Raw genomic sequence first — 22357 nt, 5'->3', positions numbered from 1 at the left:
TTCTTGTGGCGACACGCACACACACACACACACACACACACAGGGACAGACAGACATTTCTTTTTATGTCATCATTTCCCCCTGGATAGATTCAGAACTTCATATTTCTCTTACCACTGATTTATCTAATTACATTTAAAAGCTTGGCAAGCAGACCTGACATTTGGCCTAATTAATAAAAGGGTTGTGTGTGTGTATGTGTGTGTGTGTGTGTGTGTGTGTGTGTGTGTTTATGACTACAGTATATGTACAGGCATGCAGTGTTTTCAACAGAATCCGGCTAACATATGAGCCGGAAATAAATGTTCAATGTTTAGACAACATACAAATTGTCAGTAGTTTGACAGTTTTGTCAAATACTTAAAGGGCCATAAATGAATGTTCATGCTCAATATGTAATTCAACACAGACAAGAAGCCGTAAAAGTGCTATAAAGACAACTTTAACGACCACAGAGCTTGCATGTCAACAGATTCATCTCCATGGCAACAGAGCAAACTACATCCACTGATGAATCATCAGCCCTATCATTCAATAGCTTCTTTGCATATGACAACAGACATCGGTGCGCTGTCCAGCTGGAGGGCAGGCAAGTGGAGGCAAAGATTATAAACACAGCCAAAATGCCGATGATTAGTGCTGTTTACGGCTGTTCAACTAAATCAGGTTACAAGGGCCACTTCAAGTCCTAAAAACAGAAGGACATAAAGGGGAGAAGCTAAAACAAAAGTCACTGAGAAACAGCAGCAAAAGTGGATTAAAAACCTCCACCTTCAGTCTGTAGGAGCAAAGTTAGTCTCTATATAGGCAAACCCCGGAGATCTTGCCTCCGGAAGAAGAGCGGAAGAGCCCTGGTTTCCGGTTGTAGGCTGTTTGTAGTCTGCGTGATATTGACCAATTACGTTTGAGCCGGCTGCGGTTGTTGCTAGGTTAAACGGTCCGTGCGGTGAACTAACAAGGCGGAACATAATTGGTGTCACTACAAACTCTGAATCTATCGCAATGGTTCAGCATATTTACTTTATTTAACGGAAATTAGCCTCCTCTGCCCAAATCAAACCAGAATGCCAAAAAATCAGGGGTCTGCCCCCAGAGGCTGTATTGCCGTCTGGCGTAAGTCAGACACCGAATAAAGCCGATGGGTTCCAAGAATGGAGCAAAGTCAACTAATGTCAAACGTTGCGTTAATCATGCAACGTTTTTAGCCACGAGCCATGGTGTTCCACCAGACGTCTGAGAACGGTTGACCCGCAGGGTAGAAAATAGTAGCTAAAGTTAGCTAATGTTACCTGGTAATGTTAGCCTGACAGCATTGCGTCCATGTACAGAGTTGAAATATAAAAGACAGTCATACTTTAGCATATATATTCACCCGACCAAAAACAAGATGGCAGTCGTTTTAGTCGTAGACCCATCTGCACACAAAATAGTCACAGTCTGCTAGACTCTTGTACACGTACGATTCCACCTAACATTAGGCTGGCTGAAGGAGATCGTGGCAAAATTTGTTTGGCTAACCAGGAGAGGGAACGCCCATCGTCAGCTGACTGGTGGAAGTGGTATGGGAATTGTGTAGGGATGCACCGATCTAATATCTGGATCGAATATCGGCCCCGATATCATCGAAATAGATGGATCGGGTATCGGAAAATGCAACCTATACCTGAGGTGATCCTTTCCCTTTAAATCTATTGCGACGCCAGCTACGTCATACATCATGGAGCGAAGGAGAGAATCTGCTGTGTGGAGGTATTTCACACTATTTCAACTGCTGTTGCACAATTGTTTACTTTTGTTAAAAATAAATAGTACATCATTGCATTAATCTGTTTCATCTTGTTTCATTTGCCATCAATGCCTGATGCCTCTAGGCTTTTCTGTTCTACGTGTAAAGGTATATAGCTTTTTAGGTCAACCATGGTATCAGATTGGTATTGGGTATCAGCTGATACTCAAAGCCACAGCATCGGGATCCGTATCGAAACTGAAAAAGCTGGATCGGTGCATCTCTAGAATTGTGAATGGGTATAGAATAAAGAAAGTCTTCCTGATTGAAGTTACACTGAGCTTCATTAGTAATGTTAGTAACGTTAGGAGGTCTGGAGGATAAGGTAATTTGTAACAATGATGGTGTCCACAGCTGCGGGCAAATTGATCAAGTTTTTCTGACGATACCCATCACCTGAAGGTTCATCCAACCCTTCTATGTAGTCTTCCTCTATATCCAATTCATTCAATATATGGATTTATCACTTTCTGCCCTACATATGAATTTTGTGTGTTACAATAGTTACGTGATTGCAAGCAAGCTTTGCTAAACATTATTGTTATGAGCACTGAACTTATTCAGGTTATAGATGTGGATTTTTGTGGATAATTAAGTATTAAATGTTGTATTTATTGCATTTTAAATGTGTTTTGATTGGCTGCTACCTTGGCCAGGTCTCTCTTGTAAAAGAGATTTTCAATCTCAATGGGACTTCCTGGTTAAATAAAGTTTACATAAATAATAATATAATAAATAATAAAAATAAATAAATAAATAAATATTTCACTGACAGTTTTTTTTACACTACTGGTTTCCCAAATATGTGTGAACACTGTATCCCCAGATTTTGATTTTGATTTTTGTAATTTTTTTCAGACAAACCAAAGAATCAAAATGCTGTCCAAGGAAACCACATATTTCCAAATTTGGTGAACTGAAGGATGAAGTGTTCCGTTATGGGTTGACAAAAGTCTCATATGTATTTAGCAAATTAAATCATTAAAAAAAAAAATAGCTAAAAGAAAAAATGTCCTAAAGCTGAGGACAGAGCTGTTTGTCTTAGCATGTGAAATTCTGGAGACATATGGTTTTATTTGGACGCTGATGAAACCAACCTTTATGGGATGAGATAATCCCATTTAGTCTTAGTCCCATTTAAAAGATTTAGACGAGACTGTTTTTCTTAGCTCTTGAAAGGTTGACATTTTGGAGTAACATGGTTTTCTTTGGAGAGTGAAATTCTTCCCAGACTAAAATAAAACCCTAAAAACATGAATTATCTGTGATGTTATCCCTCAGTGTAAAACTGCAGAGTTCACACAAAGAGTGGAAATGGGAGGTGGGAGTAAAAACAAAGAGGTTTCCTGTTGTTTGGCACGAGAGGAGAGACATCCTGAGCAGGGCACAGAGAGGAAAGACAGCAGGCAGACGACTCGGATGTGGTTCCCATTTATCTTTTAAGTACCTGGGATTTTCAGCTTCTGTGTGTTTTCTCTCATTCACACTTCTAATGGGAGATTCCTGCTGCTGCTGGATCACATCACATCTGAGGGAAGCACCAGGGTCAGGAGGGAAAGAGGAGTGAAAGAGAGACAGAGGGAGAGAGAGTCAGAGGGAGTTTTGCTGCTGAAGTGAGAGCAGAGTTAGTAGGAAGCAGAAAATGGGACCGGTCGCCACCTCGCTCGCTCTCCTGTGTTTATATTCTCTGGGAGTGTGTGTTCCTTCAGGGACAGCCAACGCTTCGCCGACACAGGTCAGGACTGTTTGTGTGTACTGTATGTGTGTGCTTAGACTCTAAACTGCATTTTTATTGGAGATGTGGCTGTTACTGTTGCATGCCTGTTTCTTTGGGTAAAACACTGAATCCATTCACAATGTTCTGAGTGTATGCAGTGCACTGTACATGTGTGTGGGAGGGAGTCAGGTCTAGCTAAACCAAGCAGAAGATAACAAACATTGAGATAAAGTTTGACAAATATAATGCTGAGACAGCTGAGGTGCAAACAAACCAGACATGGTGAGGATAATAATGGTATTAAAGATGGCTATTTATGATAATACACCCAGAGGAACAGGTCCATCTGGCAAGTTTTTCCTCTACTTAGACTAAAACACCCATCTCTCCCTGCCAGTCCCTAAGCCTCTAAGGGAACATGGTGATACTGATTAGTAATAGTAGGCATACATGGTGGCTAGACAGATTTTTTGACAATACTAACAGTGGTGCACCCAGACATTTTTCATTGGGGTGGCCAGAAGGGGCCACTGAAAATCTCAGGGTGCCACACCAACACCAGAAGTCACAACTGAATTTCAGGAATTCAAATGCTATTGAGTTTATAGGCTAGTTGAATACTGTGTCAATATGGAGAGTTAAGAAATTGAAAATATGTACGATATATTTCGGTTTCCTATTTTACACTTAATATTATAAAATATATGTTGTAGATAGACTAACACCGGTACAGTTAACATTTTGAATTCCACAACAATCCAGTTTTAATGTGTTACGTATCTGTTTATACTGCATTCACGTTTGGTGAGTCAATTGTTTCTCAAATAGGCGGGTCGTTCTTTTCCTCAAAAAGACAAATATACAGCTTTAATGTGAAGAAGTGTATCGATTGTAAGAAGCAAAACCATTACAAGGAAGCCTTCTCAAATTTAGGGGAAACTCTTGGGTACCCACAGCACCCATTTTCATTCAGAGAGTTCAGTTTGAAAATGGCCATGCCAGTTGTTCCCTCACCAAAATTTAGCCTAATTTCGGAGCGTTATTAAGCCCCCTTCCAGAGATGCTATGTCTTAGATTCTCTGCCTGAGCCCGAACCTGTCCTGGACCCGGGTCCACGGGCCCCCCTTGATGGTGCCACTGGCCGCACACATGTTGTTGACAGTGACAACATGTGTGTCAGCTTCGTCGAGTGTACCAAGTGCAGCACGATGCTGGTATATGACAGCAAAAAGATGGGAACCTCGACACTTGAGAGGCACATGGCGAAGGCTTGCCATGGAAAGAAAGACGTGAGTCAGCCTTCAGTGTCCACATTCATATCCTTAAAAAAAAATGTCGGGTTTAAACTGGGCTCGGGTTCATTGTTGACTAATCTGTCGATTTTTCTTTGATTAGTCGACAAATCATTTTATCGAAAAATGTGTTAAAATGTTGAAAAATGTTGGCCTGTCTCTCCCAAACCCCAAAATTATGTCATCTAATATCTTGTTTTGTACTCACGCCAAAGGGTTTTAGTTCACCATCATGGGAGAGTGTGTAAAGCTGCCAATATTTGAACGTAAGAAGCTGCAATAAGAGTATTTTGGGGTACTTTTATAGTACTTTTCTATGAAACATGAACCAAACTGATTAGTCAACTACTAAAATAGTCACTGATTATTTTAACAGTTGATTAGTCATCGATTAGTTGACTAATCGTTGCAGCCCTACTTCACACTAGCTTAAACAAAAGCAAGCCACAGCTACTTAAAGACAGTAATGTTGTTGGGGGGGGGGAGGGGGGGGGGATAGTAAAGGTAAATACAAGATTGCAAACATCCTAAAGACAATAAAGATAAAGACAGAGTAAGCTAAACATATGTTTCATTGTTCTATTCCAGGAGATGACATTTACATCAGATAAGGTACAAACAAATCTACACAAAATAGACGTAACAATTATTTCATTACCCAGACAGTGTGCTGCTGCTTCAAGGATCCTGCAGCAGTGTGCAGTACGAGAACATTTTGTTACCCATGCAGCCTCTTAATCTAGAGGGAGTAAATAAATTGAGCTCCCTCATGTTTGGGGCTAACTGTCCTTATCTGTTTTCTTCTTGTGAGACAATGTTGACATCGAGGCAGGTCTAGATATGCACAGAGAGGTAATTTGCATTTTGGATACAGCCTTGAGTAACTTGTTTGAGCATCTGTCGCCCCGTTTGTGATTGGTTGCTGGGAAGCTGGGTTTCATTTTAATCAATCAGAACTTAGATGTGGTGAAAACATTGTGCTTTATGCGTGTGTGTGTCTGTGTGTCTCAGGCATCCCCGCCAGAGGTGAAAAAGACGAGAGGGGACGTTCCTGATATTCTTCCAGAGCCTGAACCAGAGCCAACCAGCCCAGTGTCAGACTATGAGAACTCATACAACTATGTCTGTGAGTCTCCACATTCAGATCCAGTTTAGATTTAAAGCTTCCTTCAGTATATATAAACACTATGACATTAATGTGGAAAATAACTGCATCATATACTAGTCTGAATGAGCCTTATTGCTGTACTTCAGAGTTGCACAGTAATATTTCAAGTCCCTTTTTCCCTCCATTGTACCCCTGCTGTACTCTATTCCATTTTATTCTGTCCCTCAGTGTCCAGATTAGCAGGTATGGACCAGGCCATCCACAAGCTGAATGTTGGTCACTACACACTGGATGTTAAAGTCAGCCAGTTGATGGACCGTCTGATCAGGATGGATGGTAAATCTTCCACATTTGTTTCATTGTGGCTTTTTTCCCTTTCCACCAGTCTTTTTTCACTCCTCTGATCTTTATTTCCAACACTTCCATGAAGTCAGACAGTTTCATTGCACAATGGATAAATAAAGGATACATGTGGCGCCACCCTCTGCCAAAAAGTGGAAAAATCAGCTGTGGGATTCTAAATTCAATTTAGTATCTAAATTTAGTTAAAATTGCACAGGGCGAATGAAGCAAGGCGAATGAAAATAAAAGTGAATGGGATGAACTATATTTGGTGTCCTCCATAGACCATTGCTACAGTTCAATCCCTCATAATAAGATCCATTCATTTATTCATTTTCCATAACTATTTATCCTGTTAGGGGTCATACTGGGGTGATACATAGAGACAACAACATTCACACCTACGGGCAATTTAGAGTCACCAATTAACCTGCATGTCTTTGGACTGTGGGAGGAAGCCGGAGTACACGGAGAAAACCCACACTGTCACGGGGAGAACATGCAAACTCCGCACAGAAGGGCTCCCCCACCCTGGGGTTTGAACCCGGAATCCTCTTACTGAGATTCATAAACAATATGGTTCTTTGTAGGAGATCTACATATATGGCATTCAGAATATATCAGTGATTCAGAATCGGATTTAGATTGTCTGCACATTGTCTGCACATGGCTCTAAACAGGGACTCACATGCACCAACAAGCACGCATAATTGGACCGTCTACCACAACAAACCACAGGGAAGCTGGGATTACAGCAAACAGAGAGAGCGTGACTTCATTCTCTGCTCAGGACGCCACTGCTCTTATATATCTTTACATAGCAACTTGTGTTTTGCTGCTATATTAATCCTCTAAATGTCGCATACTTAACGTTTAACTTAAAAAAAAAAAAAAAAAAGTCAAGTGACAATGCCGTGTTCAGAATTTCATGTCTCTTTTCTTGCTCCCCATCACTAACATTGCAGCTAAAGTTGGGGAGCTGGAGGACAACATTCGGGAGGTCTACCAGCACAGCAAAGACAACCGCAAGGAGATAGGAAGACTTGAAGGTATCTGTTAACTTTCATACAAACATGACTCAAAATTATGCTAATATAGCTCTGTGTCTGCTGTGTAAAATAGGCAACAGTCTGCATATGTTCACCATAAACTTTATAAAGTGATAATGTCATGGTGTGTTTAGTTTGTTGTGCTGCCCCCAAGTGGCCAAAAAATGTTAATGCAGGTTTTAAGACCAGGTTAAGTAAAAATGTTCTAATATAAAGATGTTATAAAGCATCTGTCTTGCTTTTCTTGTTTTGTAGCTTGCCAGAAGGGACACCGGATGGGATACAAATGTTATCTTGTGTACAATAGCCATGAGGACTACGCTGGAGCATCCAGGAAGTGCATGGAACGTGGTGGCCGCATGGCAATGCCCCGCGACCGCAGGGAGCAGGAGGCCCTCGCCGACTACGTCAAGTCGTTCTTCCACCCGGGGAACTGGCCCGTCTGGCTGGGCATCAACGACCTGCGATCTGAGGGCATGTACCTCTTTGACGACGGGACGCGGGTCTCATACTTTCAGTGGCGCAAACACTTCCTGTCCAGCCAGCCGGACGGAGGTAAACGGGAGAACTGCGTGGCGATGTCGTCAGACGATGGCGACTGGTGGGACCACTACTGCGATCGGACCATGAACTATCTGTGCGAGTTTGATGACAGGGTGGCACTTTAAAAGGAACTCTTTTCTAGATTTATTCTCTCACAACATTGACATCCAGATCATTAGAAATAAAAATCCATTATATTTTCAAATAACTTATTGCCCCTTTAAATGACACTTTAACGTAACTGGACTGGTTGTATTCAAACGGTGAGGAAGTCTTAAATTCTCCATATAAAACCTGATGTGATAAATATCAAGTATAATTTCATTTCTGTATGTAGCATTGTTTAAACAGTGTCAGTATATTTTAGATTTTCAAGGTGGAACATACATCCCCAATGCGCACAAACTCATATATTGCTATTCAGGTTACTGAATACAACTACATCAACTTATGTTAGTACCATAAATATTATGTTATTCATGCAGCTGCAGTGATACGAATGTAAACCAGTCAGGGCTCTGCTGTGATTTCACGCCTGGAATTCTAAATATTTGTCCAAAGTTTCCAAAAAGGGAAAACATGCAAAGCTGGAGGCCCTTTCTTGAGAATCAGCACATACTGAACCTCTTGAAGATATAAATCAACATGTGTTTGGGCTTCACAGGAATTAGGCAATGCTTCTCTGTTACTCCTGAACTCTGAAGATATTTTAACAAAGTCTGGTACCGGCTGGGACTGCCCTGCTAAACTGCTGATTCTTCAACATCTCTGACCAATACATTTTTAGAGCTGTAGTCGCACTCCTGAATCTCCTTTCACACACCTAAATGACACATGATTACTGTATGTAAATGTATTCTGTCCTACAGTATGTAAAACATGAAAGTTGTACATAAAAGGCTGAATGTAAATGTTTTTCATAAATCTTTACTAAATGTTGACGGGATTTTCAGCATCATTTTCTGATCAGTCAAAGAAAGATTTGCCTCTGACTGGTTATTGTTTGAAACCTTTCAATACAATGCTGATACCAAACTTATTTCTGACACCTTACTTTGACTAATATGGACATATTTTTCTGCAGAAAATTTTCTGATTAAACAAGACACCAAAGTCCTAAAATGTCTGAATATGATGAAACAGCACACAACCCAGAAGGCTAATTTTTATTTTTCTAAGGTGGCGAAGGCATGACCCGCCCTACTTCGTAGGTTGGGTTGGTTAACACACAAGGAGTGAAATTGGTTAGGGAAATGAAACAGACTGTCAAGGGAGGCCAATCAAGGGCAGATTAAGGCAAAGTAGGGCGGGTCATGCCTTTACTGTCCTAGGAAAAAAAAAACATTTGCGGCCAGGAAGAGACATAGGTTCGAAAAAAAAAAGAAAAAAAAAAAAGTACAAAACTTTTTCCAGGTTGAAAATATCAACAACAAAAAAAGGTCAATGTACTTCCAGGTCATTTTGGCACCATGGAAACAACCAAAACAACAGAGCACACACACCCTGGGAGAGGTTTACAGAATTTTATTTTGAGATTAGCCTCAATCAAGACTTAAATCAGTGCTATGCAAGTAGGCACGATTTTTACACAAGTGAGAGACATCTGAAGAGAATAGTTGGTGCAAGGGGACACTCGTCACAAAGTATACTCTGACCTGGCAGCGATGAAACCATGCCCAATTCTGCATGACAAAAACCTCAGCGTGCTTACACTGGTCCACTGACATGTACAGTCGCTTAGAAAATAGCATTATGGGGCACTGAATTTAAATTTAATGTTTATCAGAGCACAAATGAGACAAGAATTAGCTAGAGAGCAGGCAGCAGCTTCGCAGATGGATTTTCAGTCAGTGACTGTGGCAGCTTGTATTCAGCCATCACAAACCCCAGCGCCAGGTGTGTGCTCCTGGACCAGATCTAACTCCCACTGCATCCGCAAACTTTCTGTTGCTGCCGTTACACAGGCTCGACCCAGTGCTGCTGCTGGCCACTGGCCTGTGGGTATAACAACTCAAATTCAGCCAGCACAAATCCCAACACCGGGGGTCACAGTCGGCTAGTGGCCATCATCAGTGCTGAATTTACCCGGTGTAATGGCAGCAACAGAAACTTTGCTTATCGATGATGTCCAGGATCAGACTGACATTTGTGCTGACTGATATCAAGATATGAAGTTGCTGCTGACTGAAGGTCCATCTCCAGAGCAGCCGCCCGCTCCAAGGTAGTCTCCTTGTGGCGGGGAGTGAGGCGGAGGGACCGCTGGGTGCACTTTCACAAAAGATATTGCTCACTAATGTGAAATACTAACAAGTACAGAGAGTGGGAGTACTGTCCGTTGCTAAGTGCAACCAAGGTCAAGTGCCTCAAGCAGATGGCAGCTGCAACTAATGATGTGGCCTCGTATACTCCCACAATGATTTAATTCATGCACACAAACTAATCAAAACTAGGGAATGATTGAATTAAATTGAGGCCACAAACTGTATCTCAGGCACACAAATAAGTAAATTGTGGCCTCGATATTTCCCAGGCTCTGTATAACGGTACTAGACCTTTGTCTAAATAAAATTAAATTGGCTACATTTTGATTTAAATGAGGAACAATCTGATGAAACAGCAAGAGAACAAGATAACACATCTGACCAGATATTCAATTTCATTTTTGTGGTACTTGATATTGAACGATACTCTATGCTACAGCAAATGTTAGTCGGCAACAAAAGGCACTGACGTTTAATATCGAGTCGTATTCATCAGAAATCCTGAGCTGGTATCCTGAGTGATTCTAACATCAAACTGCTCACAATTCATGACAAATTGCTTATTTTATTCATAGATATGAACAGATCAGATTGGTAGAACAGCAAATACATCCGTTTTTCTCCTCTACAATCTCAAAGTGCAGTTTTATCTAAATCTGTGTCTGTACTGAAAAATGATTAGAAACCAAGGATGCAGCTGCAGCTTTCATCTGCACCCTGAGCAGCCACATGGAGGAAAATGAGTCTCCTGCAGAAGGCAGCGCAGTGGTAACATCAGAACATGATTTCTGGGTAATAGAGCAATTTGTCACTTCCAAAATTAAGAATGAAACCCATCTCTGCCAATTAAAACTGCCAGAATCCACAGCTATTAAGCAGCTGTGGGTTTTGGCGGTCTTAAAAGGAAAGCCTGAAGAAATGCCACACTGTCTAACAGCACTGATTACAGTAAAATTTACTAAAATCTGTTTCTTTAAGTTAACAGTATTTATATTACATAAAATTAACTGTATATTGAATTACACTGTAATCCAGCAGAACCACTTGTTTAAAAATGCTCCCATAACAACACTGACACAGCGAAGGAGATCAGTTGTCTTTGCTTCATAGTTCTGCATCGGTCACATTCCTTCATGGTGACATGAGTGTGAGACATGACGTCATAAACGTGAGTCAAAGAGCTGCTCTCCATCTGTGGTGTCAGTGATGTGGTACAACCCCAGGATCAGTGTCTCCAGTGCTCACAGCTTGGGTTCCACATGACAGTGTTTCTCTGTGGACTTGGAAGAGCAGCTGGAGGAGTCCACAGCCTGCAGGATGGCCTTTACCGTCGGCCTGTCCATCGGGATTTTAGATGGATGACATAAAAGGACCTTCCCTGCTTCATCCAGCAAAAAGTCACCTCCCATCTGAAAAACGTTAAAGATGCATTAGCAAGCGAGTGTAACGTTACAACCAAGACAGTCAAACGCAACCCCGGATTTTTAAAACTCAGCCGGAGTCAGTGATGACTGATGAGTTTTAGGATAAGGTTACAGTGCTAACGTTAGATAGTAGCGTTAACGTTACTAGTAAGTGGAAACACACAAGGAAGATAACGTTTATGTTTCAGAGGGGGATGTTACGTGAGCGGTAAAGTCAGTTGGAGGCCTCCACGTGGGGAAGACAGACAGGACGCTCGGCCAATCATTGCATTCGGTCTGAATGAGTTTTCATCTGTGGTGGAATTCACTTACATTTTAGTGTGCCATCTGCTTATTAATAGCATTTTAACCTAAACAAAGGAAAGCCTAAAATTTCCAGTAAGGTAAATATGGCTTTAATTCAAGTAAATGACAGTTACCTTTACTATCATTGCAATGAGGCCCACAACTTCATAATTTTAGCAGTAGTGCCACTTAGCCCGCATTTTTTTTTTGAGAGCACAAAGACCACATAACAGGGCATCAAGGCAATGAGTTAAAAACATATTGATATCACTTGAATGGATGAATCCATTTCTAAAAGCATGAATGCCTTTTTTGTAAAGAGCATATCACTTCTAGGGAAATAAAAACACAATTTTGAGTAAAAAAAAAAAAAAATTTACTTCAAAATGTTGTTTTTAAAAAACAACATTTTAACATCTTCTGGATGCAGTGTAATGAGGTATAGGATATGAATATATATAGTGACTTATACTTAAACGGCATCTATAAGCACATATGTGAGACAGACATACAGGAATCAACTTTATGACCTGTAAATAATATTGCATTATTTTAAGGCTGTATCGTGATACACGATATATATCTTGATATTTTGAGATCTCCACTAAATTACTGTAGACTACTAAAATACTAAACTACTAAATAAACTATAGTTAAAATAACGTTACATTAAGTAGCTATTGTTATATAATAAAGTTAAACAAAGTACTGTCATAATAAACTTAAACCTACTGTTTTCATAAACCTAAATAAAGTGTTTGATTAAATAAATCCAAGTGAAACCACTGGTGAGATGTATGTCTTTTTTCTTCTTCTTGTGTCTGTGATACCCCCTTTCCACCAACATGGAACCAGTTTCATTCTGGTTCACACACCTTATTTTGAACCGTTCAGAGCATTACAACCTAAAATAAACTGGTTCAGAAATAGAAAAGTTGGTTCTCAGCTGAAACAAGCAGGTTTTCCATGACCTGAAGAGCAAACTGTGATGACATGAGCGAGTGTATCATATTCTGAAGGTTGGAGAAGATGGAGAAGGCAACAATGGACATGTCAAGTGAGAAATAATCAAATAAAAGAGCGTGCAGTGGTCTCATTAACAGTTGATTCATGCTTGTTTGTTGGGTAAGAGGAGTTTGAGGAGTATCAAGGGCCATGGCCTTCGTGGCCACCATGAAATTCCTGCCCTGATTACAGCCATCTCAACAAGTCATACTGTCTGTTATTAAGTCCAAATGATGAAAACCTTCTAATGCTTTAATTGGAAATTAAAGTTGTTTTGAGATGCAGAGGTTAACATTTGCATAAACTGCACTATATTTGTTGGTCAAACCAGAATAGGGCAGTTATGAATCAAAGTCTGAAGGGGGGGGGGGGGGGCGGTAACAAGGAGTTAATCAGGGGATCACAGCTTATTTTTTGACCCAGAGTCCCCATGGCATAAATCGGGCCTGGAATATTGGCCCATATTTCCATGGTTTACATCACTGATTCAGGCCCTTACATCAGCACCTCAATGTCAAACTATTTCCTGTGTGGTCCAAGTGTACCTGGTAGATATCTTCAAGCAGGCGAGGGGGAACGTCAGGGAAGTCTCTGTCAACAGCTCCATACTCTGAGTACTGCAGCAGACAGCCGAACTTCATCACCTTGGCGTAAGACGAGCCGAGGCCAAAGCTCCTGTATACCTGCAGCAGAGACGATGTCTACTGTGTTTGAAAAAATGCACTACTGTCTGCAAAAATACATTTTGGCACTTTTATATAATCAAAACTATGAAGAAAAGAAGATGTCAACAACTTAATCAGCGTCTTCACATACACCCATCCACACACACATGCACACGCCGTGATTGAGGACTGCTTCTGTGGCATGTGGAAAATCTGCTGTCTTCATATTTGGTTGATTGCCCTCGTTTCCGTCTCACATCTGCTAACATCTGGTGGTTGACTTTTCAGAATGAATGTGTGAGAGGCTTCAGCTTACTGGACTTTCATGACACGTCATCAAACAGCTGCTAAATCCTCTGGTTCCATCAGCTTGTGTGTGCTGAGTCACAGCCATGTCTAGTTTCAGGCACCTGCCCACAGCCACTGAATATACGTATACTGAGAATATAATATAATACAGGCACAGATTTAACCTGCTGTAGTCTGATTCTTTTTATTCCAAATTCGCAGACCAAGACAAAGCCTGGTTTTCTTTTAGAATTCCCTTAAAGGAGCAGTGTGTAAGATTTAGGGTGATTTAGTGCCATCTAGTGGTGAAGACTGCAGACTGCAACCAGCTGAAACTTCTCCTGGTTGGAATTCCTTCAGTGTTCTTTGTTCAGGAGGTTTTTACTGGGAGCCTTATTATCTGCAGAGGTCTCTTACTTTCCAAAACCTGGTGATTGAAACTAGTAGAAACACTGGATAAAGCGAATTTCATTTTATATATCATTTTTTTCCGATGCAGCTCGTCGCTAAGGGGCTGCTAACTACGGTGGCCAGTGCGAAATCGTGAATGGCCCTATTTCTAGCCAGTGTTTGTTTTGTCTGTTCTGGGCTACTGTAGAAACATAGTGGTGCAACATAGCCATCTCCATAAATGAGGACCTGCTCCTTGTGCAGATATATACGGCTCATTCTAAGGTACACTTCTTATTTACAGGTGACTTTACACAAAAGAAAACATATTTATTATATTATATTCCATTTCTACCAATGTATCTGCCTCAATCCTACACACTGGACCTTTAATTTCCTTATCACTACAATATCCATATTTACTGGGTTTCAGTTAGTTGCTTGGGGTGAAAACACATCCTGACCTTCCTCTGTGGATCCAGCAGCATGTCAAACGTACATCCAGTCTGCTCGCGCCACACCTGAGCTCCCTCCACACCGCCGAAAGACACCACCAAGACCCTCACTGACCGAGCCTCGAGGTCAGCCTACAGATACAACACCAAGTTAAACGAAAAAATAAATAATAAACATGAACAATAACCCATCCTAAGAATTTGCTTTTGCTCTGAGGATCTGTCATCCTCCCTTTCCCACATTTTTGCTCAACTGCGAGTAATTTATTTATAGAAAGTGAATGGGCAGTGGCTGCAAGGCCATGGAAAAAATGCTGGAAGCCTTTGTAGCCAGAGCAGAGAAAAAAAGATTTAGGAGTCCTCGTGGTTAAAGGAATAGTTCCACATTTTGGGAAATCGACATATCTCCTCATAAAACCAATCTTAAAAATTAACTACAAACTACAGCTGCTAAATAAATAGTGGAGTAAAGAATATTTGCTTTCAAAATGTAGTGGAGTAGAGGTATAAGAGTGCATAAAATAGAAATACTCAATTAGAGTACAAGGACCTAAAAATAATGCCCAAGTACAGTGCTTGAATGAATAGCTTTAGTTTCCACAACTACAAGAAACCCAAACCTTGACAAATCTGCCATGCCTAGTTACAGTTGCTAAGCTGTGGTTGTACAATCTGAGGAAGTACCCACAAGACAAAAGAGATTAGAGAAAAGTCTGGAAAAGTAAAGGCCAGTACAGGTTGGGGGGTTATTATGAAATAAAGGGACTGTTTTTGTTAATCAGCACAAAAACCTGTTTTGCAAGACTGAATGTCACGATGACCCTGTAACAGATTAATATGGGTCAAAGTTGTTTTCCAAAAAATAAATAATTACCATCAGATTGAAGATGAACTCACCTGACTGGCCTCCAGCTCGGCCACGTGGTCTCGTCACGGTAGTCATCCGAAGTGTCTGATGAGGACCAGCAGCAGCTTCTGCCCCTGATGCAGGTACTGACCCAGAGTCACGCTCCTTTAACACACAACATGGAGACAGCTTCAGACACAACAATGACATGGCAAAATTTTATTCAATGAAACACTTAAATGTTGCATGGTGAGAGCTGATCTTTGTACCGATGAGTGGGTATTTTTGTAAATCGGGTTTTCCCCTTCCTTATTCTCCAAAAACTTTCTGTCCAATCATCTCTGTCCAAATGAAAATGCATAAACACAACTGAAGCACCTTCCAGAACACTAACCCTAGAGCTACACAAAGAAGAGGGAGAAGAAGAAGAAGATGTTGGCCAATCAGCAGCCTAAAGAAAGCAATGACCTGAAGGCTACCAGGAGCAGTGAACTCTGTTCTGACTCTTCTGTTCCTCTTTATACTGAAGAGTGACTGTACATTTACATGTAAATGTGTTAAAAGTCATCTTAGCAAGGTCAGAACCAGCAATAGTTTGCCACTTAGCAAAATGTCCCCTCATTTGTGACACCTCACAAAAGGAGATGACGGCACACAATAATAATATGAGTCACAAAACTCAATTTTCCCTGTCTATACATCACACTGAAAATGGAGTTTCTTGGACAGAGTTTCACAAATGGTTCGTTTATAGCGGGTTAAAACACAGTTTGCTTGTGGACAAACGGCCAAAATGCATAAAAAAGGCAAGTTTATAAAAATATCTGTGTCCGCTTATCATGTGGACATTTTTTTCATACACATTTTTGTTTTCAGAAATATCTGTATGCAGTATGTGTAGGCAGGGCCTTAACTGACAATAAAAGAACACAAACATTTGAGGTTTGGTTATGACCTGCAGTGCGTCAACTCACTTTCCACTCTTTGCATCGGTGAATGAAGTGTCAGGGCTCAGGCTGTCTGCGATCTTTCCTCCTGACAGCTGTCTATCTGTCGTCTGCAGATCTCTGTCCACACTCTCCAGGAAGGAGTCCCACTCAGTCTGAGAGCCAGAGACACACACATGGGTAAAACTAAATCAATCCCAGGAGTCAAACAGAGTGGTTTACAGACATACTAAAATTCAAAAATAATGTAAAAACAAGAATAAAACATACAATAGTGATATGGTATGCTACTATTTTAAGCTTAGATTTAGTGATATTTCCTGACAGGAGAGTTCATCGGGAGATTTGGAAATCTGACGATAATTGCTGTTTTTACAGTTTCTGGCGACAATAAATGATGTAATTTTGGTCATTTTTAAAGATAACAAGCCTTTCAAACCTGGTTACAGGTTTTTGGGTTAGATGGTATATAAAATAGCTACAAAATCCAACCGCTTAAAGTTGTATGTCCCTCCCATAAACGAGACCAAAAAAAAACAAAAACAAAAACAAAAACAAAAAAACAAACAGAAGTCCCTCCCTAGTACTTGAAAAAATACATGAAATGCCTCCCCCATTTTGCACAACCCCTCCCCCCTAATAAGTAACAAACAGTCCCTTATATTAACACCAAACCACTGCATACAGTACTGATGTGGACCTTAATTTTAACTGTGTGCAGTGTACAAAACATTTCTATAAACCTGAATGCTTACTGCTGAATTCGAGTCAAAATATACAGAATTAAAAACTAAATTAAAGGCAAAACCTTTCACACATACAGACCTCCAGCTGCAGAAGTCGCTCCACCTGCTCTCTCACTGCTTCATGGCTGGAAAAATACAAAGATACTGTGAGACAGACGCATCAACACTCAACACTGAGCATTAATGAGCAATAACACAGTGGAGTTACATGAGTTCAATGTCAGGATAGGAAGTGACCTGGATCTGAGCAAAGCTTTATGGTTGTGAGTAAGACTTAGGGCAGACGTTGGTAACCTCTACTATCAAAAAAGACATTTTTGACCAATATAATCTGACCTTTACATGAAAGTAACGCAGCCTATTAGGTCTGAATTAGCCTATCAATATGATTAACAGGTCTAAATGAGCATTCATTAATATGCTTCACCACCAGGTGGCTCCTCTGCAGTGGGCTCTTTATTATTATTATGTACTTGAACTTTGCAGCGTTGACGGTAAAAGCTAACAAACCTGACCACACACACTTTTAAATTCTCTATTTTCCTCCAACACTTTTCCTTTTTTGGATTTGGAATCCATAGCTAGCTCAGTGAGGGAGATTCAAGACTAACTACTGTTCTTGAGGTTTAGCAAAATTTAGAGGAAAATATGCCAGGCCATAGATGTATACGTTTCAATTAATGAAAAGTTATAACATTTTTCTTAACTGGTGTATAGGCTAAATAACCATTATTTATTTACATATGTTTTTGTCAAAGCCACAGGGAGTCACTGGAGAGGGGCTAAAGAGCTGCATGTGGCTCTGGAGACTGCCTCCCAGTGCCTCAGGGAGAGTTATCATACCTGTGTTCACAGCCCCCCCAACACATACCATCAGAGGGGTGGACTCCAGTTATGAACATGATGACTTTAGATTCGACTTGGCAAAATTAAAAAAGACTTGTACTTTAACACCAATGGCTTCTTGGTGTCTTCGACCTGCCTTGGTCGCTGGCCATTGAGGACGTTCTTGCAATGCATTGTGGGATATTTATGCTGGCGTAGTGTCATGTGTTTGCTTACAGCAATATTTCAACAGGAAACAGTATGCAATTCACTTCCTGTTGGTTTCATACCAAGGTTTCGGACATGCCAAAAAGATCTCATACTGTTTTAACTAAGGATAGACCGATACATCGGCCGGCCGATATATCGGGCCAATATTTGAGTTTTTTACTTGTATCGGCATTGGCCGATACGTGCGTGGGTTCGCGGATTTATTTTTCCCTGGCATGATTTACAGACAGGCATCCACGGGCAGCTCTGTGTTGCCGGAAGACCCTGCAGCGCACATGCAGCGAATCCTACTGTGTACAGTAGTTGTTGTTTTATTTATGCTTCAGCTTAAATATTTGTTTATTTTATAAAGACATTACTGGAAGATTTAAGAGCACTGAACTCTTTTTTTTATTTGAATGTATAATAATAATAATAATAATAACAATAATAATATTCTACCTGTTCTACCTCAACTTTCCATCTTGTTTTAGTATTTTTTACTGTTCAATAAATGTTTCTTATTTTAAACTTGAGACCTGTAATATTTGTTATCATTGTGTCATTTTTTTTTATGTAAATTGAGGGAGCAAAAGCAGTATCGGCCCCAAATATCAGCTCAAGAAAATCGGCAGTCCATAATCGGTCATCGGCTAAGGGTGATGGAAAAAAATCGGTATTGACATCGGCCCTAAAAAATCCATATCGGTCTATCCCTAGTTTTAACCTACTAAAACATGTTAGTATGGAACTTTGGACACAGTAAATGACTCTGCCCCACCTCTGCAGACTATTTTTATTAACTATCATCATCATTTGATATGATTATATACCCATACTTACTGATAAGACTTCTTCCAAATGTCCTCTGCTTCCTTCTTCTTCTTCACTCCGAGGCTGCTCAACAGTATCAACACACACAGTTATTCAGGTCATTTAAATATAGTAACATCTTGACTGAAACAACAGATTGACTTTTTTAACACTGTAGCCAGTGACATTGCCCGAATGCTTCCGTGACTCTGCCTCACCTCTTGTAGAAGTTTGCTCCGGCTGCGATCAGGCCGAACAAAGTGGTGATCTTATGTGGGACAAAACTCTCCAGGGACTCTGTGTGAGAACAAAGGGCCACAGTTATTGTTCAGGCTGATTTGTGCAGTGTCATAGTGTTGGCACCAAGCATGACAGGGATTACATTACAACACCTTCGCTCCACTGACTCCATCACACAGAACTCACATGAAGCATGTGCTGCAGCCAGCTTATCAAATATTCAAAGGGAGACTTGAGCATTATAATTAATTATATCACAAGTATACACAAATGCAGCCACAGCTTAAAAGTATGTAAATTGATTTATGTCAACTAGATTTGATGCATTGGGGTAAAATCATTAAAGCATATATTAATCTTCTGTGTGTAGATAACACGACCAAACAGTTCACTCAACAGAGACATTATTTTCTGCACTGCTGGTCAAAACTTTCTAATCCCCATCAAGAGCTTGATTTGGGTCGAGTCAGATGCCTTAGAGGCTCACCCTGTATTTCTGAACAGTCTTTCATGCTTTTAGGAAGTTGAAAGTCCCCTTTATAAATAGATGTAATTTTGAATAAAGGGTTTGGTTTGGACATGGAGAACAAAACGCTGTACAATGGTTCAACCAGACGAAGCTACCTCTACATACCTCGACATACATACGTAAATACCTCTGGGCAAGAACTTATCAGTTGTCAATAAAAGCAACTTAGCTTAGCATCAAAATCAGGATGTCTGCAGGTATCAGACACTTAACTTTAATGCTTTCTTAGACCTTCCCCAGATAATTTTTAACCAAATATAAAACTGACTTTAGACAAATCATTTTTCTATTCAAGCATTGCAGGTAAGTATAAAGTAAGTAGTATATATGTGGTCCCGTGCAGAGGTAGGTTTTATGTAGTAATATGGTTATTAGAGTGAGTTAGGTTAAGTTACATTTGGCCAGCAGGTCAGTGCAAGTATAAAGTATAAGGTTCAGTGCTAGGTTTAAAGATTTGTAACATCCCAAAAGTGGACTTTGACACAGAAGAACTGGACTCATTTTGTCAGAAAGAAATTAAATGATGGATAAATTTAATCAGATCAGATGTTTGTGGCAATTAAGACTTCAAAAATTCAAATGTAAAACTATTTAATGACTTCTAAGGCCTAATATTTAGAAAATTTAATTTAAAACATTTCAAGACTTTTAAGGCCATGTCACAGAAATAGAAAGACATCTCATTTTATTTTAATAGTACCAGCAGAACCCTTGAAAATGTGTGCAGATTTCAGTAGGAACAGGTTATTGTTTCAGGGTCCAGTGCACAATACTACCAATTACAAGTTGTAACTAACAGGCAACATATTGCTTTGGCAAATTATTCTTCAAATTTCACAACAGAAGGTTAATCTGGGGTTAACACTGTTGGAAACTGATCAGGGAATATTAGCTGCATATACTGACAAGCCACAGTTTAAACCTATTCAATCAAACTGCTGAGTACACTGCAGGACGACCAAAGGAAAAGGGCTTCCCAAAATATTTAGAGCTCAGTTGCACCTTTATTATTCAGTAAGATAAGATGAGATGAGATAAGATAAGAATGCCTTTTATTGTCAATGCATCATTAAAAAAACACAACAAAATTAGGAGTGCCACTCCTGTAAGGCACTTGCCGTCAAAATCCTCCATACATTCAACCATCCACTCCTATATAATAGACAATAAATAGGTGTACAAGGTAAAAAAAACTACACATAGTATGTCTGTGAACATTGCATGTATATTTTAGTAAATTAATTACAAATATTACACATAAAGCGTAGTAATTACACTCTGTTCATCCTATGTATTTGATTTCGTTCAATGTCCTTTTTGCTGTGGGAAAGAAGCTGTGTTTAAGTCTGTTTGTACGGATAACAGATGAATAAAGTAAGATAAGATAATAGCCTACTTTATTCATCCAGATGGAAACTGCTGTGCAGCAGTTGCAGTACAAAGTTGGAAGAGTGGAAAAACAATAGACAAAAAGACAAAAAATAAATATGTTTCTGAGGTAGTTAGTGTGAAGAGTATGTGGTTAATACATAATGTTCATTATTATGTCCATTATATGTCATTTACTGTCACATTATTGCACATTATGACCCGTGGGTCAGGTGTGAATAATGGACTGGACTGTAAAACATACTGAAAGTCTAAGCTCAGTATTCTTCCCTGTTATACAGCACTATGGAGACACTGACTGTATGGAAGCAGGCCAAATTATTGAAAATATAAAGAATATATCTGGTCCCGAAGTTGTTAAATTAAGAAACAAAATCTCTGTAAAAACAGCTGTTATTAAAGGATAGAGGAAAACCTCAATTCAGCAGGTGACTCCAGACTTCCTGTCTACCTTTATTATCTAATTTTCAATGAGCTCTGTGACTCCGGGTGTATCCTTCCTGTACATGAGTCCTACCTTGTGCTTCCTGCTTGGCTGTCTGTAGAAGGACTGTGCCCATGTTGACCAGCAGAGTCAGAGCACCTGTTAGAGTCTCCTCTGATACAGTCACATCCTCAGCCATGGTCACCGGCTCCTCTCCCACCTGTACGGGACCGACACACTGACACTGGGGCGGAAGCCATGTGAGCTAAAAGAGCAGGCTGGTCACGTGACAAAATCATGTGGCGCTAAAGCCTTGGTTATTGTTTTTTTTCTCCCTAGGATGGTGAAGGCATGACCCGCCCCACTCTGCTTTACTCGGCCTCTGATTGGCTGAAATATGTTCCTCCCACGAATCTTAACCAATCCAATTAAAGAAGGTACAAGCAGTAGCCAATCAGAGGGAGCGTAGGGCGGGTCATTCACAAGGTTTGCTCATTCAGCATTTATGCAACACGTGGTTGTAAGCATTATCATGTGGAAATCATGAAGAAGAAGAAACACACAAGTACCACTTAAATTCGTGAACTGAATTTACTTAAATACTTTTAAATGTGAGAAGAATTTGAGTCATATTTACAGATTAAACATTTTAATGCAGTAATAATGTTATAATCCATGACACTGCATATTTTATGAGTAGGGCATTGTGATTCAGAACATTTTCTACAACTAAATTGTCTTAAAGCTGGGACTTACATATTAAATAGTTATAGTGAA

At 40.1% G+C, this 22357-nt stretch overlaps 2 protein-coding genes across 2 annotated transcripts; one reads left to right on the top strand and one right to left on the bottom strand.

The window, feature by feature from the left end:
* The first annotated feature begins 3173 nt into the window (after positions 1-3173).
* On the top strand, positions 3174-8776 carry clec11a (C-type lectin domain containing 11A). Its single transcript, XM_033648301.2, has 5 exons — positions 3174-3521; positions 5807-5921; positions 6132-6239; positions 7211-7294; positions 7550-8776. Exons 1-5 carry the CDS (start codon positions 3429-3431, stop codon positions 7960-7962), a joined length of 813 nt encoding a protein of 270 aa, XP_033504192.1. The 5' UTR covers positions 3174-3428; the 3' UTR covers positions 7963-8776.
* Positions 8777-9346: 570 nt separating this feature from the next.
* selenol (selenoprotein L) lies at positions 9347-21840 on the bottom strand. The gene is made up of 9 exons (XM_033647799.2): positions 21674-21840; positions 19217-19295; positions 19029-19082; positions 17230-17275; positions 16432-16559; positions 15508-15622; positions 14620-14742; positions 13358-13495; positions 9347-11507 (listed from the first exon to the last, which is right to left on the bottom strand). Exons 1-9 carry the CDS (start codon positions 21777-21779, stop codon positions 11340-11342), a joined length of 957 nt encoding a protein of 318 aa, XP_033503690.1. The 5' UTR covers positions 21780-21840; the 3' UTR covers positions 9347-11339.
* Positions 21841-22357: the final 517 nt, after the last annotated feature.

This window comes from Epinephelus lanceolatus, chromosome 13 (assembly GCF_041903045.1).
Source record: "Epinephelus lanceolatus isolate andai-2023 chromosome 13, ASM4190304v1, whole genome shotgun sequence".
NCBI lineage: Eukaryota > Metazoa > Chordata > Actinopteri > Perciformes > Serranidae > Epinephelus > Epinephelus lanceolatus.
The sequence above is the reverse complement of the archived record's forward strand: the minus strand, read 5'-3'. Positions and strand labels throughout refer to the sequence as shown.

What these genes read in the sequence shown, in the direction of transcription:
- clec11a (XM_033648301.2), top strand. Translation starts at nt 3,429, where the DNA reads ATGGGACCGGTCGCCACCTCGCTCGCTCTCCTGTGTTTATATTCTCTG. An exon ending in GAACTCATACAACTATGTCT is followed by an intron (nt 5,922 to 6,131) that starts GTGAGTCTCCAC and finishes TCTGTCCCTCAG; the next exon opens with TGTCCAGATTAGCAGGTATG. An exon ending in CCGTCTGATCAGGATGGATG is followed by an intron (nt 6,240 to 7,210) that starts GTAAATCTTCCA and finishes CTAACATTGCAG; the next exon opens with CTAAAGTTGGGGAGCTGGAG.